At 35.7% G+C, this 17,801-nt stretch overlaps 1 protein-coding gene across 2 annotated transcripts; it reads right to left on the bottom strand.

Annotated features, from left to right (window-relative positions):
* Nucleotides 1-271: 271 nt before the first annotated feature.
* Nucleotides 272-17,800, bottom strand: LOC309512518 (sperm-associated antigen 17-like). 2 transcript variants are annotated; one of them, XM_082188138.1, is made up of 39 exons: nt 17,522-17,800; nt 16,949-17,089; nt 16,781-16,840; nt 16,452-16,583; nt 15,958-16,123; nt 15,597-15,791; nt 15,236-15,408; nt 14,546-14,707; nt 13,979-14,024; nt 12,929-13,047; nt 12,615-12,749; nt 12,412-12,510; nt 12,055-12,199; nt 11,788-11,973; nt 11,637-11,674; nt 11,416-11,514; nt 11,112-11,266; nt 10,647-10,783; nt 10,454-10,518; nt 10,105-10,353; nt 9,892-10,006; nt 9,692-9,793; nt 9,441-9,601; nt 9,181-9,295; nt 8,644-8,804; nt 8,365-8,503; nt 7,570-7,748; nt 7,360-7,492; nt 7,153-7,280; nt 6,897-7,067; nt 4,604-4,707; nt 3,643-3,773; nt 3,365-3,495; nt 2,949-3,137; nt 2,324-2,437; nt 2,173-2,221; nt 1,427-1,514; nt 1,135-1,188; nt 272-1,049 (listed from the first exon to the last, which is right to left on the bottom strand). In XM_082188138.1, exons 1-39 carry the CDS (start codon nt 17,636-17,638, stop codon nt 899-901), a joined length of 5,034 nt encoding a protein of 1,677 aa, XP_082044264.1. In that variant the 5' UTR covers nt 17,639-17,800; the 3' UTR covers nt 272-898. The 2 variants fall into 2 exon arrangements, with proteins under 2 accessions (XP_082044264.1, XP_082044263.1); XM_082188137.1 differs by having other exon boundaries at nt 2,949-3,140.
* Between the last annotated feature and the right edge of the window lies 1 nt (nt 17,801).

The following is a 17,801-nucleotide window of genomic DNA, read 5'->3' on the forward strand; positions in this document are numbered from 1 at the left end:
TCTCAGTCACTATACAACTGCATTGCATGTGTGTTTGCTTTGGTGTATGAGTCTTGAATCACTTTGCCGCTTCTGCTTTCATTTAGAGGAAGTGTTCTTGCAAGAGAAGAACCGAAGCGGACTGACTTACAGCAGTGAGGGGATTTCCTTGTTTCAAACACTGATGCTTATCAGGCCTTTCTGTTACAGGTGTATCATTTACAGAAATAATATTCTACCATATAAAGTTTGTTCACTGAGTCTGAGGTTATAAAAAAAATATTGCCATCACTGAAAGCTGATCATTTGTGGTTTTAATTGCAATTTTAAAATTAGCACATCTTCATGGGCACAAAGACTTGTTTACAAAGCACAGCAAGTGCAGTTTTTATGTGACATCTGCTGAATCATTGGTTATCACATGTAGCTTACTAAGCATTTCCGTTCACACACATTTAATGACAGCTAATAATTCAAACTTGAAAAATAAATCACTTTTAAATACAAACATTCAAAATAAATCTCTTAAAAATATGAAATATACTGAAATAAGTTAAAATGTCAGGATGAACTTCAAGCAGCGTTATTTTACTTTTTATTATAGTTTTTTATTAATAATTTGAATTATCTTTTCTTTTTATATATATATATTTTTTTAATTATAGTTTAATTTGTAGTAATTTCATTATGTGCTTTTGTCATTTTATTGGTTTAATGTATTCCTGTTTCAGTTTTTAGCTTCAACTTAAACATTTCATTTTTGTTTAATTTAGTTGAAGTTTTTTCAAATAAAATGTTTTATTTTATTTCTGCTTGACTTCGAGTAAATATTTTACGTCAAAGGGGTTCGATTGGCAGACAAGTTTGGGAATCCCTGCTCTAAATAAACAATATTTGAAAGAAAAAGCTACAAAGACAATCAGATAAAATGATTACGATTGAATATGCATTTGGTGGTACTAGCCTCATCTGTAAATAGTGCAATTTCCTTCGGCTCAGGGTGAAAGTATGGAGTAACAATATGATGTCTGAGTGCGTTGCAGAGTCTTTTCTGCTCCTGGAGTTCTTGCCTGAAGGTTGGACAAACAAAACATCTATGCATCACCCGCTTTGAGCTTATAAAACCGAAACCGTTCAAACCGAATAACTGTTTACCTGTTCTGGTTAACCCTTTTTTCCCACTCTGACTTTTGCTTCTTTTTACTGAAACTGTTAAAGCAGAAGTTGAAAGCAAACCGTACAAGTGCAATTAGTCACCACACACTTTCAGTCGTATTTTATCTGTGGTCTATTCTTATCTGAATTCTAATCCATTGGCTGAGCAAATTTACCCACTAAAATGTTGAGCGATAACCGATAAGCTTGTTTGTCAACTCTCATTGAGCTCTGCATTTACAGATATTATATTTGTCAATAAGATGAGTAAATACTGAACAATACCACTTACAACAAAACTTTCTGTTCTGTCTTTTCCTGTAGCTTGTGGGGATGTTGAGCTTCTCGCACTGCTTGAGTGTAGAGAGACGCCACATCAGCTGGAACAGGAACAAAAACAGACAAACTGTGAATGTGAGACCAATGACAGAGCTTAACAGAGCTAAAAATCATACATTTACTTTTTTACTGCCGTTTAATATTGCAGAGCACAGATCTTTAACACTCTCCAAACTCATAATTTAAACAAAATTGTGGATTACTTTTTATATAAAAATACATTTTAAAATATTGTAATTCAATAATCCGTGCATCGGAGGGTTAAACCATAAATGAATGATTAAATAAAGTGTTATTATTATTATTATTTTTAGGAAAAGTATTAAAGGGATAGTTCATGCACCCAAAAATGAAAATCCTGCCATCATTTACTCACCCTCAAGTTGTTCCAAACCGACATGAAGTTTTTTCTTCTGTTGAACATAAATAAAGTCAGTTGCTGGTCCCCATTGACTACCATAGTATAGAGAAAAATACTATGGAAGTCAATGGGGACCAGGAACTATTTGGATACCAGCATTCTTCAAAATATTTTCTTTTGTGTTCAACAGAAGAAAGAAACTCAAACCGGTTTAGAACCAATTGAGGGTGAGTAAATGATGTTGGGTGGACTATACCTGTAACTTCTTTTTTAAACAATAAATATTCTTTTATAATTAAATATTTAGAATGTATGTTCTAATAAATAAATATTCTCACCTGAAAGAGGCTTTATCTCCATTTCAACCGGAGGATCTACAGCTTCAGACTAAAACAAACATAAAGTTTAAATGTATTTAAGCCAGACTAGCATACAGACATCTGAATTTCAGAAATTCATTTAAGAATATGACGTTGGATCTTGTCTGACCAGAACAAGCTGCAGTAGATCATTCTGATGAACCTTTTCCTCTGCTGTCCGAAGGTCCTTCAACTGCATCTTCTCCCATTCATTCTCTCTCTGTAGCAGCTGCTCCAAATATGCCTGTTTGATTAAACCCATAGAGCAAATATATATACAGTATATGCTATATTTTTAAATATATTTCAAAATAGCCAAAACTATATTTTTTATATACTGTCAGTTTAAATATATTTAAATTGTTCAATATATATATAAACATTTTGCATTTACCCTGAATGTATTTTAAGATTGGAAATGGTATTTTCTTGAACTTTAAAGTACATTTTATAAAATATTTTGGCATTTGAAGGTTTGAACAAAACTGATTTTTTTTCAATTTTTTTTTCTTACAATATGGGAAAATAGTCAAATATAAATAGGTATGGTTATAAATGTTTAAATCAAACCACTGTGTAAACTTGTTTTTTTTTTAATTACATTTAGTAACTGGTCAGTTGACGAACAAAGTAGGTTGAAGGGAAGTGAAAAGAGAACACTACTGAGGTCTGGTAATATTGTGGTTTTAACAACATACTAAAATAACACAGGAAGGTTAAAAAAAAAGTGAACTTTGTGACAGGAATTAGAGCACCTTGACTTTGTCTTGTAGTTTCCTGCGCAGTGATTCAGTGACAGGTGGGTGCTGGGTAATCTGGCGCACCAGCAGCACGTCAGGGCATTCCAAAACTGGTTGAATGCGGATGGAAGAAGACTTCAAGGGTTTCTCCTTTAACTCGAGACTACAACCAAGAGTGGTCCCAAAAGGGGGGCCCGGAGTCTTCTTCTAAGCACCAGAGATGGAAGCAAATCATCAAGGCATCATAAATGATTCACACTAAACTGCATACTCAAACACATAGGCGTTTCCAAACATGTTTGGGAGCTAAAAAAAGGGATATTTAATGTGGATTTGTTTTGACAATATAAAACACACTGGTTGTTTGTTCCAAAGTTAACACTAAAAGAAAGTTTCCATCTGAGATGAAACACCTATAGATTACGAATTACCTCAGATGCAGGGAATGACTCCCATTTCCTGGATTTGAGGTTGGTGGGAATGATGTCATCATCTTGTTTGGATGAGAGCCAATGAGTGCTGATCTCTGGGCAGGGCCTTAGGAGAGTGATGCCAAATGATTCTGAAGAGAAATCAATGCAGGAGAACAATAATTGATATTTTACTTGCTGCGTTTATGCAAACTTGCCTTAAACAACATTTCAAATGGATTGATGTTGAAAATACAGGCTCTACTGGCATGCACAGGATGAATGGAAACTGTCCTCACGTTGTGAGTCTGGTAGTGGGTCAGTGAGAACGGCGATAGAAGAGTCACAGTAAGCCTTCTGTAGGAGATCTTCCATATCTTGTGCTCTCAGCAGCTCTGAGGCTGACCCGTCCTCATGTCCCACAAACAACCTCAAAATGACAACCGAAGAAAAAGTAACAAGTCGGTTTTTCATTCTTCACTTGGAATGCAAATAAAATAAAATGCAATGTAATTTGTTTAAGGAAATACACTACTGTTCAAAAGTTTGAGGACGGTAAGACTTATAATAACTCTCTTATGCTCAACAACTCTAAATGTCTTTACTGTCACTTTGGACCAATTTAAAGCATCCTTGCTGAATAAAAGTGATAATTTCTTTCCAAAAAAAAAATCTTATACTGTTTAAATATATTTTTCTTGTGGCCTAAAACTGTTTATGGACACAGAGAGAAAAGCCAATGATTGCACACAACAGATCTGTGAGAGACAACATAAGCATTACATAAAATAACTACATTAAAAAAGTCAACATTAGAAGATAAAAATAACAAAATATAATACGCCTTGTAATACTCGATTCTGACTGGTCGATCACTGCATTCTGCAGCCATTATTTGTCTAAAATGACCTCAAACTGTAGTCCCTGATTTCCTACACAGCTGTTCTAGTTTCGTGTCTAGTCTTTAGCCATTAATAATCTCTTAAGAAAATCTGCTTGTCTTTAGCGGGATAGTTCACCAAAAAATGAAAATCCTGTCATCATTTACACACTCTCAAGCTGCTCTAAACCTGCATGAAGTTCCAAAAATGATGTTGGTAACCAAACAGTTGCTGGTCCCCATTGTTTTCCATAGTATATAGAAAAAAACAAACAATGGAATCATAGTAGACCATAAAATGTTTGGTTACCAACATAATTTTTGGGTGGACTATGCCTTTAGTTTTAAGTGACCTTGGGTGTGTTTTCTGAGGGACTTACCTGGGTGGATGTGTTATAAAGCCAGCATTCTGTTGGAGCTCTGTTTCGGTCTCTCTCATTTCTGATCCGTTACTCGTGACGGTGATCTGACTATCTGCATTGACCTGCACACAGCATTAACATGTTCTGGGTTTTTATCTGTTAAAAATATAAAAAATTATTTCCCATTATTGAAAATGAAGCTGAAATAAAAACAAACATAAATAGCAGATGAAAAACTTTAACTTAAAAAACTTAATGAAAGTTAAAAATGTTGTCTTGGCAAGTACCAAAAGATATTACAACTATATAGAATAGTAGAAAAGCACATAACAAAATATAAAAATAAAAGCCAACTCAAAATATTTAACACTGTCAAAAAAATCATTTTACCTGTAACATCCATTACAATATGTTCACACAAAACAAATATTCTTGACTTTGTTAGCTACACTTTTAATTGACAGAGTTTACACACACACACACACACACACACACACACACACACACACACACACACACACACACACACACACACACACACACACACAAAAGGTTTATAAAGATTGTGCTCGCAAAAATAGTTGATGAAATCACCAAATGAAATATTTTAGAGCTGACCATAACTAATATATATATATATATATATATATATATATATATATATATATATATATATATATATATATATATTATGTATGTATGTATTATAGAAATTTACATGACTGTCCTGTCATGCAGGGGCGTGTCTAGAGCATTTTCAGTGGGGGGGCCATGCTGGGGCACTGCCTCCAAACGGGGTGGCCGCCAGTGACCAAAAAAAAAGAAGCTAAATTCTACAGTAGCCTATATTACGTAAATCCTACTGATTTTATTTTTTTAACTTGAATAAAGTTACTTGTAAACAAATGTAGTAATAAAGCACATTTTTGATTAATTTAGTTTTTTGTCATCCCTGCATCCATTAAGTTAAATTTGAGAGCCAGTGTTTATTATTTTTTGTGTTTTCATAAAACTAACAAGTTTATAAAATAAAAGCAATTTTAATAATGAGCCATTTTAAAAACCCAGAAGCAGAAACGATGTCAACTATTTTCTTTTAATTAGTTTGGCCATTACAATATACAGTAGTTTTATTCACAATCTCTTTCAAATAATAATAATAAAAAAATTCAATAAAAACAAATTCCCCCCACTGTAATAATTCAAATGGTTTGGCCAAAACATCAGTGTTTCATTTAGCATTTCTTTCAGACTCATTTACAAAAAAGCTGAGTAAAAAGCTTTGAAATTAAATTTTGGTATGTTTTAGCTTACGTATGTTTAAGGGCATTCAAGATGTAGGTGTCTTTTTTTTTCACAGTAGTTTCAATTTTGATATTTTTAGGTCAAACCGTTCTTGTCTGTCAGTCATATAATGCAGGTCTATGATCACTATCTCAAAGAGCATGCACAATTAAGTCCAAATTAAACAATTCCCCATCGTAAGTACACATTGATGGCCTAAGACACGAAACGAGCGGTTTGTGTGAGAAAAAGAGCAGTATTTATATCGTTTTTACCTCTACACAACCACGTCCAAGTGATCTGAGGGCGCGCGCGCTTCCTGGTGTGTGACGTGTGCGCGCGTTCTGGCTTAGTCTGCGCAAGCTCCGGAAAGAGCCGGACGTGATCTCGGATGTGTACAAGAGGTAAAAAACGATATAAATACTGTTCGTTTTCTCACACAAACCGCTCGTTTCGTGTCTTAGGCCATCATTGTGTACTTAAGATGGGTTACTTACTCACAACTTGCGACCGTTGTTTCTCTGACGCTGCACTTTCTTTGAATCGCGAACTTCAGTAGAGTCTATAAACTGATTGGCCGTAAAATGAACCAATCACAAGACATCTTATAGGGGGGGCACCTGGGGTGGCCAATCGAATTTCAGGGGGGGCCGGTGCCCCCCCTGGCCACCACGTAGACCCGCCCCTGCTGTCATGTAAAAATCTCAAATTTGAAGGTTTTCCATGGTCATGCGGCGTCTAAAATTATTAATATTATATCAAATCAAAAATGTGAGACATTTTCTCCCGGTTTCCAGACTAAAATGCATGTTTGAGCTGTTTTAACTGTAAAAAACTTGCATATCTTAAAATATGTCAGTGCCATTGTTTTGTCTCAAGATGCACACCAGTCATGTTTTATATAGGGCATGTTTATAAAAGCTACTTAAATGCCCTAACTGAACTAAGGCCTAATCCTGTCTTAATCTAAACCCTGCCTGTGAAACCAGGCCTTCATGTTTACTATAGACATTATCATGGAAAGTACTTGAAAGTAGTTCCCCTCGGGGTCCGTCACGTGACAGAGGACATCTGCTCCGTGGTTCATTACATATTGGCCTGGTGGGTCTTTCTCTGGTCCCTCTTTAGACTGATGAGATGTGTACACCGCTCCACCATCCTTATCAATATGGAGGACACCACCATCACGAGGAGAAATCTACATTAAAGTGACAGATGCAGGAGGATTTACAAATGATGTTCACACATATATCTCACAGAAATTCTTCCATCTATCCTCTTACTTTATATGATCCATGAGCAGTTGCGCTGATTGAAGTGCCATCCCCGAAAAAAACATCACATGTTCTTCTCTCACAGTTCATTATTACCGTTGCAAAATCAGCTTTCTCCACCCTAACCAGTTTTTCTCCTGAAATCAGATTAAACTCTTACTTACTGACGAGACTGTATGAACTATTTGTGATAGTACAGCATGAAGACTCTTGCACCTGGGAGCAGTTGTTGTTGTAGCTCCCCCTGCTGGTAGAAAGTGGTAAGACGTGTTCCATCTGCATGATCTACTATCACGGTTCCATCTTTCTTCAACACAGACAACATTTTGTCCTCTCTTGTGACCACAACCTATACATAACACATTTGTATTACAACAATCATCTATTGACACAGAAAATGTTAGTTTTAATTGACGAGGCACTCACTGTCCCACTAAAGGGATCTGTAGTTTGATAGGCCAGTATCGGCTGCACTTGGACTTCCTTCCCTGCCACAGTGGCAACTCTTAGGCCAGAGAGGGTGGTGGTGGTCCAAGAGCCTCCAGTAATCTCAACGTTGTTTTTTGGTTTTTCATTTTCTATAGAGATTTGTTCTCTAGCCTTGCCTGTGAACCACAAAAGACATTGTATATGGTTTAAGAGGACATTTCATTCATGTACACAACTGTTCAAAAGTTTGGGGTCAGTAATATTCTTTCTTTTTTAAAGCAATTGATACTTTTATTTAGCAAGGATGCATTAAATTGATCAAAAGTGACAGTAAAGACATTTAAAAATAAACATAAACAAATAAATGCTGTTCCTTTTCAGCTTTCTGCTCATTAATGTATAAAATGTATCATGGTTTACACAAAAATATTAAGCCGCACAACTGTTTTCAACAATGATAATAAGAAGAAATGTTTCTTGAGCAGCAAATCAGCATTTTAGAATGATTTCTGAAGGATCATGTGACACTGAAGACTGGAGTAATGATGCTGAATATTCAGCTTTGCCAAAACAGAAATAAGTTACATTTTAAAATATATTAAAATATAAAACAGTTATTTTAAATTGTAATAATATTGAACAATTTTACTGTTTTTAATATTTTGATCAAATAAATGCAGCTTTGGTGAGCATAATAGTGCATACTAGTGCATACATATGAATAAATAAATCAGTATCCATAGAGGTTTTCAATATTCGAAGAGATGTGTACATGTGTTTGCTAATAGCTACCTTTCTTGTCTTTAGTGTCTTTGGTGTCCACTGTCAGCTCTTTGATAGGCTCCGCCTCCTTTAAGGGCATGTGTGGAACCAGCACACACACTGGTCCAGAGTCTGGACTCGTACTGACTGTTCCGTCTGCAAACAGGACCTGAAACATACACACATACATACTGTATACTTCCTCTGAGGTCATGATTTCATTAGGAGTGTGCTTTTTGTGCTATATTATCTGTATTATGTAGCAAAAAAGTGAATTTTTGACGTGCGATCGTGTGTATATGTGAATACCTCAGTAGATCCATCTCTCTTGTGTTTGATGACAGTCCCTGTGCCGGTGATGACCCTGGAGACCTCAGTGTGTGTGCTGAAGTCTGGGGTCGGGTCTGAACTAGACCCAGCATTATAAAATCTCTGTCGTATCAGAAGAGATCGGACACAAGATTCCCCATCTAAAAAACACAGATATGACCTTACGGCTGCTCTCTGTGCTTAAAAAAGGGTAGGCCTATTCTTCAATCTTAAAGGCTGGTTCTACATTTAAAGACAGTTTACAAAATATATTTTCATGAAATGTGTTGAAAACTTGAAAACTTTTTGCAATGATTCATACAGACTAGAAATAAAATGTTTTGTATGGGTCATTCCTGCTGTGCAGTTCCTTTTATTAAGTTTTATGATAAAAGAAAAATTATATAAATTCCTTCTTTTATTCATTATATTAAGAAATCATTTAGAGACATGAAAATGTACTGCATCGAAAGAACCTTATGGTGCATGAATTTTATGTATTCAAGCTTTTTATCTATAAAAATGAAAATATCTCACCTGCTGAGTCCTCAAAATCAAAATGCAGGATGAGTCCATTGGGAAGAGATACATGTAGATTCAGGAATGGTGGAGGAGAGGAATCACCCATCGGCTCACAATGTACCTCAGGTACCTAGGAAACATTAGTAAGGGAGAAAATGGCTATTTAGTTATGATAATCAGCCTAAAATAATTTGCATGCTAAACTAAACTTACACCTAACTAATGTAAATCCTTACTAACCAACTTTTTTCCATTATTATTATTTGTCCAATCACCTGTTCCAGTTGGTCTGTACAGAGGGCACTAGGCTGGAGAGCTTGACTTTTTGTTTTATTCTGGCTGATCTGACAGCAGGAGAGTCGAATGCCATTGGCCAGTACAGCATAAAAAGAGCCATATTTCTCCGTCTCACAATCTGGTTTGACTCCAAGAGTGGCTGAATTGGGCAAAACAATATGTGTAAATATAAAAAAATATATATAAGTGATTTTGGCTAATTACGTTACATTACGTTTGCAACACATACCTTGTTTAGTGAACATGTCACAATCCTCTTTTTTTCTCTCTGAAATGTTTGTGTAGAACTGATGGCCATCCTTCTTCACACAAACCTTCACTTGTTTTATTCCTTAAGATGGAAAGCAATCATATAATTATGTACAAGAAGCTCTAAAAAAGCCAATGTATATTGTGCATGTATATTTTTGCATGTTTGATTTCTCAAACCTTGTGTGAAGTGAAAACTCTCCACATCTATTTGTCCTCCGTCACAGGGATAGAGAGACTGAACTTTGCCAGTGACCTGCACCAGTTTCCCATTTAAACTGTAGCCTGTGAATACCTATGTGAAATACACAAACATTTAGCCAATTAATTTCAAACTCAGCACCATCAATTCTAGACTATAAGCATTTTATGTGGTTATATATATTTTCAGACATCTGTTTTTCTCTCATATGCTGGTTCTTCAGGCGTCTCTGGAACATCTCTAGTTTTGTCTTTAATAGCCGAGCTGGGTGTTTTGGACATGATGTCTCTACTCTTTCTTGAGGACACTGAAGTCTTCTTGTTCTCCTTTACAGAGTCAATTTTCTCTTCTACTTTTGGTGTTGCTTTTCCTCCTTTTTCTTTCTTTGTCTTTTTGGATTGCTCCTCCTCCATTAATCTCTCCTGGTCCATTTTCCATGCCTAAAGTAAATACATCAGAAAAAGGACCAGTGTGAGGATCATGAAATCTGAAAATGTGTATTACTGAAATATTAATGTTACGATCAACATCTCAGCTCACTTTGAGAGAATCCTCTCTTATATATGGTTCTAATGTGTCTGAGCTTGGGGACTTCACTGGAGAGTCTAATAGAAAGAAATTCAATTTTAAACATGCATATCATTATATTCATAGTAACATATTTTAACATATATGTGATGTTATCTACATGATCCTGCTCATAGACACATATATTAGACATAAGATATGTTGCCTGTATTTCTGTCAGCCTCTGAAGGGGTTTGGATGGGAGTTCTTTCCGCCTCTTTCTTCTCCTGCTCCATCTGCCATTTTTCCTCTTCCTGTCTGGTCCATTCACTGATTGAGTCTGCCACATATTCCAAATAATTCCTACAAGAATAAAATAATATAATATAATATAATATAATATAATATAATATAATATAATATAATATAATATAATATAATATAATATAATATAATATAATAATAATTATATTATATCAAAATATAATTATTTTTAAATATAATTATTTCACGGTTCTTAGTTCATTCCAGTACTGTCAACATATAGTAAAACTTGAAATTCATAAATAAATCTTTTACATTTTGATAGTGTAAAAATGTTTATTAAAAAATATGTTAAGCAAATAAATGTTGAAATAAATTAGCTTTGGGTAATTGTACCATGTAAAACTTTCAAGATGAGACAAAGTACCTAAAGCCCACATCTGTGTGAAGTGATGTATCCCAGAATTCCTTGCAACTCCTCTGAGGGCTCATGGGATTGTGGCAGATGATATATGTGGCATTGTCTCTGGCACAGTGAAATGTGTCCACACATCTATAAGTCTCAGATGCAGACTGGAGGACCTGAATATGAGAAGAGATTACTCTCATTTGTCATTTTTTTAATAAAAATTTCTCATAGATTTTCAAAATATTATATTGAAATTAGAATTATATATTATATTATAATTATATTGCAAAAATATTATAAGCTGAGATTTGACGGTGGGTACCTGGGGGAAAACAGAAGCACTGTGCTTCTCTACAAAGTTCCAGTGTCCCAGCTGACGAATCAAGGTCTTCTGGAGATCTGTCACAGTTACTTCATTATCCTATATAAGTTATTAGGATATTAAAAACCAATCACTTACTAATGATAGTGTCAAGATAAATGTGTAATTTACTTGTATAACGTTAAAATTTCAGCTTTTTTATTTCAAAACTTCAATCATACCGTTGGTTCGTCAGTCCCAGCATTGTTTTTTGCTGATCCTTTAAAAATAAAACAACTGATGTGTACAATGAAATACTTCAACGCTGCTTTAAAAATATTTGTTTAGAAATTGAATGAATTTGCAATGAATGATCTTGTGCTGGTTTCACACCTGGTGTCCTGCTGTTGCTCCAATACAGGTGTTTGGTGAATTCAACAGGGTTGTCCCATGGTGTGGGGTTTGCAAGGTTCGATTGAGATATTTTAATACAGCTGTTCTCATCCACTGTAGTCAAAAGCATGCTCTCAAACACAAACAGCTGGAGAAGCCTCTGTAGCTCAGACCAGCTCAGTGACTCTGGAGATACGTCATCACATTAGGAAGAAAACTGGACTATAGGTCTATTTAAAACAGCAAGTCAGTGTCCTTGTTTCTCACCATCAGTGCAGAAGTGCATTAGCTCCTGTGATCTGGCCAGTCTAACAGTGGTGCTCTCAGTGTGTCTGCACATCAGGTTGGTCCACAAAAGGCTTTGCTTCATGATGTCTGCTTCAATTTTGACGACATCAAAACCATCCAGCATCTGCGACATATGAATAAGGATTTTATTTAAATAACAGTTGTGTCAGTTGCATCCATAAGTATTTACATACTGTTTATAGGTGACTTAAAGCTTAAATGTGCTTGTTTGAAACATGATCGATGTATCCAGGAGGGCAAATGTACAGAATAAAACATTTGTGTGTGCTTTCAAGCATTTATGGGAAACATAAATTCGCATATTCATACGCTCACAGGAAGCTGAAGGAGTCTCCTCGCTCTCTCATCATGGTGATTGAGCAAGAGAGGGTGTTTCATTGGGCTTTTCTGCATCCCAAGATCCTCCATGAGTTCCTGACATCAAACAAACAAACAGTTTATGGCAAATATAGATTGATTTTGATTTAAAAACCCAGTGACTTTTGTTGTTGTACCATTGGTGTGAGCAGGCATTTTACCTTCTTGTCTTTTTCATCCTGTGGCAGACTCAACACAGATGAAAGCATATAACTGATTACATCTTGGTCTGTTCTATCAAAGTGCTCCTCTGAATCAACTGATCCTGCATTGACTTCCTGTTCTGAGGCCACCACCTAGACATCACACAGGAAGACATTTAGCAGCAAAACTTAACAGCTTGTTCACAGAAATGTCTGCACTTCAGTTTTTGTCTCTTTAGTCTGTTCACTCATGTTGCGAATACAGTTTAAGGTTAACAGTCTTCTATCTCTTTAAATTAAAGGTTATATTGAATCCTACAAAGTTCCCTCACCTGTTCCAGCATGCAATGCAATACAAGAGGTACAGATGTGATTTCAGTAGGAATCCTGTCCAGTAGGTTACAGTAGTATCTCATATCAACCTCTGTGCTCTGAACAGGAGACTCTGGCTCTGCCGAGGAAACTCAAATAATCAGTTTTGGAGCACACACTGACAGCAGAGAACAATATATGTGAATGAGCACAGGATTTTGTGCTCTTATTTTGAATATATATTTTCCTAGTGTTAGTCCCGCTCATTTGCAGGGTCCGCTTCATCTGAATTATCTGCACACACACATTGGATTTGGCACAGCTTTTACACAGGATGCCCTTTCTAACTTCCTCCTTCACTGAGAACGCTGGGACAGTCACACACACTCTCATAGGGCCAATTTGGCACATTCAGTCCACTGAAATATTATTATAGTTTTTATGGTAACACTTCATAATTATCAGTTAACAAGAACAAGAATGTTCATTTCAACATTTACTAATACATTTAAAAGTAATTATTTGCATTAGTTAATGCACTGTGATCTAACATGAACAAACATTGAACAACTATATTTTATTTGAACTAACATTAACATAGATTAATAAATACTGTAACTAATGTATTGCTCATTGTTAATTAATACATTAACTAACGTTAACAAATAATACCTAAATTGTAAAGTGTTACTGTTTTTATTAATATATGCATAATGTGTGTGTCTGGTCCTGGTAAACCCTACGTTATGGAGACAAAATGTCTCCACAAAGATGGCAATATCCCCTTGTGGTGACATTTTTTGATCCCCGTGAGGAAAACAGTGTTTTGAAAATGTAAATATGCAGAAAGTTTTCTGTAATAGGTAGGTTTAGTGTAAGTGGATAGAATATACAGTTTGTACAGTATAAAAAACCAATATGTCTATGGAAAGTCCCCATAAAACATGAAAACACAACATATGAGAGTGTGTGTGTGTGTGTGTGTGTGTGTTAGTGAGTGTGTGTGTGTGTGTGTGTGTGTGTGAAGGATGTAATGGTAGAACCAAAGCTCATTGTATCATTTCTTGTACCAGGGACGTCCTCTGACACTACTTTCTTTCTTGGAGTTTGTACAACCTAAAACATAAACCATGATAAATATCAGTACCAAGAAACCCACACGTACATCCTGCCACAATACACTTCTGAAATTAAAGTCCCACTGTGGTGAAAATCAAACTTTTAATGTTGGTGTTTTTAATATACTTTAAGACAAACCATGAGAAAATTCATAAGTCAACACCATTGCTGAGTATTTTCTACTTAAAACTGCAGTGAACCAAAGACAGTCTCAAGAACGCGGTTTGAAATCACTGGTGTTTCTGACGTCACAAACTAACTTGTAACCAATCACATCAACATGTGATCGTCAACCAGTGGATCTCTGAGCTGGTGTGAATAATTGGAGACGGGGCAAATTTGCATATTCATAGAACCGCGTATACTAAATGAGGCAAGGGTGTAGAGTTACATTCAAGCTATTGTAAGATAAAATTATTGACTACAGTTAACTGATTATAACTTTTTTTTTTTTTTTATAACTGGCTAGTTTATTTGGCATATTATCAGCACTGCTATCAGTAAAGGCAGTCGTGTACCTCACTGGAGCTCTGCGGTCGGGACTGCGGGATGGATCTGCAGGCCAAAGGCACCTGGATCAACCTCATGCAGCTGAGATAATGACTGTACTGTCTCCTCCAGTCCAGGCTGTCATACACCAGACACGCCACACTCTCAAATATAGCAGCTCCAAACGCCAGCTACAGACAGTAGTGGATGATAGTACTATAATGTAATATGTAAACTTCTGCAGACAAAACAATGGCACTGACATATTTTAAGATATGTCACTGCACGTTGCTTTCAGTTAAAACAGCTCAAACATGCATTTTAGTCTGGGACTAGTTTAAACCTTGTCTGTCTTATGTGCACCTTTACTTGAGAAGCATAATGACATCAGATATTTTGTATTTTGACATCAGATAAAAATCTAAATTTAGTTTTTGCTCAAAACAAGATAGAAAATCTGCTAATGGGGTAAGAAAAATAATATTGTTTTCCCTTCGAATTAAGTTTATTTTTTAACCTATTGCCAGATATTTTTTTCTTGTTTTAAGCATAAACTCATTTCATATGGATACGTTTTTCAGAAAGTAAGATTTAATATCTTAAGTCATTTTGCTTCTCCAGTGTATCTTGATTTAAGAATGTTTAGATATTTTTACATAAAAACAAGACAAAAATTCTGAGTAAAGTGCAGTGTGGTACAAGAATTTGTACATGTTCACCATTTCTTCAGCATTGTCTTTGTCCTGCGGCAGCAAATGGATCTTCACGCTATAGCTCAACCTGGCCACATCACTGAGTCTGGATCCCATATTCCCACTGTTCAAGACTTGATCCAACTGCTCCCAGAACACATCTAGCTCCTGCTGCCTTCTTTGCTTAAGAGTCTCAACTTCTGAACACAGAGCAAGTTAAATCTTGGTGACTTTAAATCCTGATTTTGTATGTATGCAAATGTAACATCAGCCTCCTAATATGAGTACAAATACAACTACATCTCAAACACCAAATCCAGCCAATTCTTCATACACTATGTAATATAATTTGAAAGGAATAAGTGCAATGACATTCTTAGTAACTTGCCCTGATCTTCAGGTGAGTGATGGTTCTCCTCTGCTGCTGTTTCTGTTGTTGCCTCTGATTGGTCTTCTCTCTCTAAGTTCAGTTTTATAACATTGGACACATGGATTCCCAGAGAGTCCAGTGCAGAGATCAGATGAGGTTGGTAGAATCCCACTATCAGGATGTAGTGCTCTGGCCCGTCATCAGGCTCATCATCTGGACAGATATGTTTAAACTCAATATTAAAACACTATTTGCAACCCATTTCACTTTCAAATCTGACCTATTTCAAGGATATTCAACCAGAAGCAATGTTTTTTTGTTTTTTTTGGTAACTGGATTCCTAGTTTTAACCTTTTAAGTAACCGTGATCAGGCTTCACCTATGTATCTGATTGTATTTTCCTCTTCCCCTCTGCGTTTGAGTTTGGTGTCTTTGGTTGGAACTGGAGGCTCGGCAGCTTTTTTCCCCTTTGCTGCTCCTTTACCCCCCTGATCCTTGCTGGCAGAATTCAGGCCCGCTTTAACATGAGCATTCTCCTCTACAGCCTTAAATATACACACTCTGTGTTACTGTTTATCAGAAAGCATAAGTATGATAAAATGTTTCCATAGTATATTTGATTAGATTTTTGCAGAATAAATCTGTGTCATCACATATTAAGTGTAAATGTAATTCTCCCCTACATAATATAATATTTTTTCCATAAAGTATTGTTCACAATCTGGTTATCAGTCTTAAAAGCTTTCAGTCGTATACCATATTACAAAAATCAAGTGTCAATCTGTTTATTGTAAAGAGAAATAATAGAATAACCATGACATTAGTCAACATATATTGCAATACATGCTTTAGCTAATGGTGAAAAGCTCTCACCTTCTGCTCAGCAGCCCGTCTTGCAATGTCATTGTTTTTGATGGTCAGAAGCTGGAACTTTATTAATTTTGCCATCAGGTTCACAGTAATTTCCTCTCCAACATCCATCATAGACTTTGCAAGTTCAGTCACCTACAGAAGCACAAATTACAAATTACTGAAACCATAAATGGACAACATAATTTGACATTATATTGTCATTTTAACTTTCTAACTGGTTGAAGGTCTCACAAGACATTATGAAAATTATGATTCTACAATAAAAATCTATAAATAATTTGTAACGCTATACTGAGATTACCATTTGTCATGGTAATAACAATACCCACCTCAAAAAACATGGGACCATCTTTAGTCTTTCTGGTCTTTGGATTTCCCAGTTCATTGATCTGTGTCACAGAAGATTGGTTTATTTACGACAACTGATTCTAATATTTATTTTATTTTATTTCTTATATTTCATTACTTCATTAATGAAATAGAATTTGATCAGAAACCTTTTCCAGAGTGTCCTCCCAGGACAGCACGCTGAAAAGCTTGCGTAGGGGCTGTTGGACGGCCTGCTGGAGGGCGTTTATGAGCTGTTCGTCCTCGGCTCTCTCTACCTGCACCATACACAGACTGGCCCTCCAGTCATTCTAGAGTCACAGATGATTCAGATGAGGGGGGAAATACTTTTTTTTTTTTTATGAAGCAATTCTATATTCAGCAGTGTTTACAAGCTGTACACTGGCTTGTTGGCTATTGCTATAAGATTTAGCAATTCATTTGTTTAAAGTGATACACGAAAACAGATGTATGTCAGGGACTGATCAGTAGTCACCATTCACTTTCATTGAACCTTTTTGTAATATACAATGAAAGTGAATAGTGACTGTGACTGTCATTCTGCCTAACAACATAATGGTGAGTAAATGATGAGAAAGGACAGTTATATAAGAAGAACAACAACAACAACAACAACAACAACAACAACAACATTTAGTTGAGCACAGTGAAGTAACGTTAGAAATTTCAAACACGTAAGTTAACGTAACATGACAGTTTATTAAGCGCCATTAATATGTTACCTCCTCAAATACAGCATCATTAAGAGCCGTTTGCCAGCTTTTGTTAGCAGCAGCTGTCCCAGTTGGAGTTACTCTAGACGGAGTAATACTTTTAACGTTATTCCGTTTGGGGGGCATATCATCAACTTAAAATTCACTAAACTGACTAGCGCCTCTTGTCAAAAACACTGCCAATAAGTAATTAATTAGTTATTATTCTTTTCTTTTTTTTTTACAGTGTAAATTCTACCATAAGCTTACATGTCTGATCAAAAGTTTTTGAAAGCGTCGTGGTAACCTA

The sequence above is a fragment of the Leuciscus leuciscus genome (genome assembly GCF_965113295.1).
Source record: "Leuciscus leuciscus genome assembly, chromosome: 13".
Taxonomy (NCBI): domain Eukaryota; kingdom Metazoa; phylum Chordata; class Actinopteri; order Cypriniformes; family Leuciscidae; genus Leuciscus; species Leuciscus leuciscus.

Coding starts and splice junctions, on each gene's coding strand:
- LOC309512518 (XM_082188137.1), bottom strand. CDS start 17,638: ATGCCCCCCAAACGGAATAACGTTAAAAGTATTACTCCGTCTAGAGTA. Junction 16,124..16,451: donor GACGGGCTGCTGAGCAGAAG/GTGAGAGCTTTT, acceptor TGTATATTTAAG/GCTGTAGAGGAGAATGCTCA. Junction 15,409..15,596: donor TCACTCACCTGAAGATCAGG/GCAAGTTACTAA, acceptor CTCTGTGTTCAG/AAGTTGAGACTCTTAAGCAA.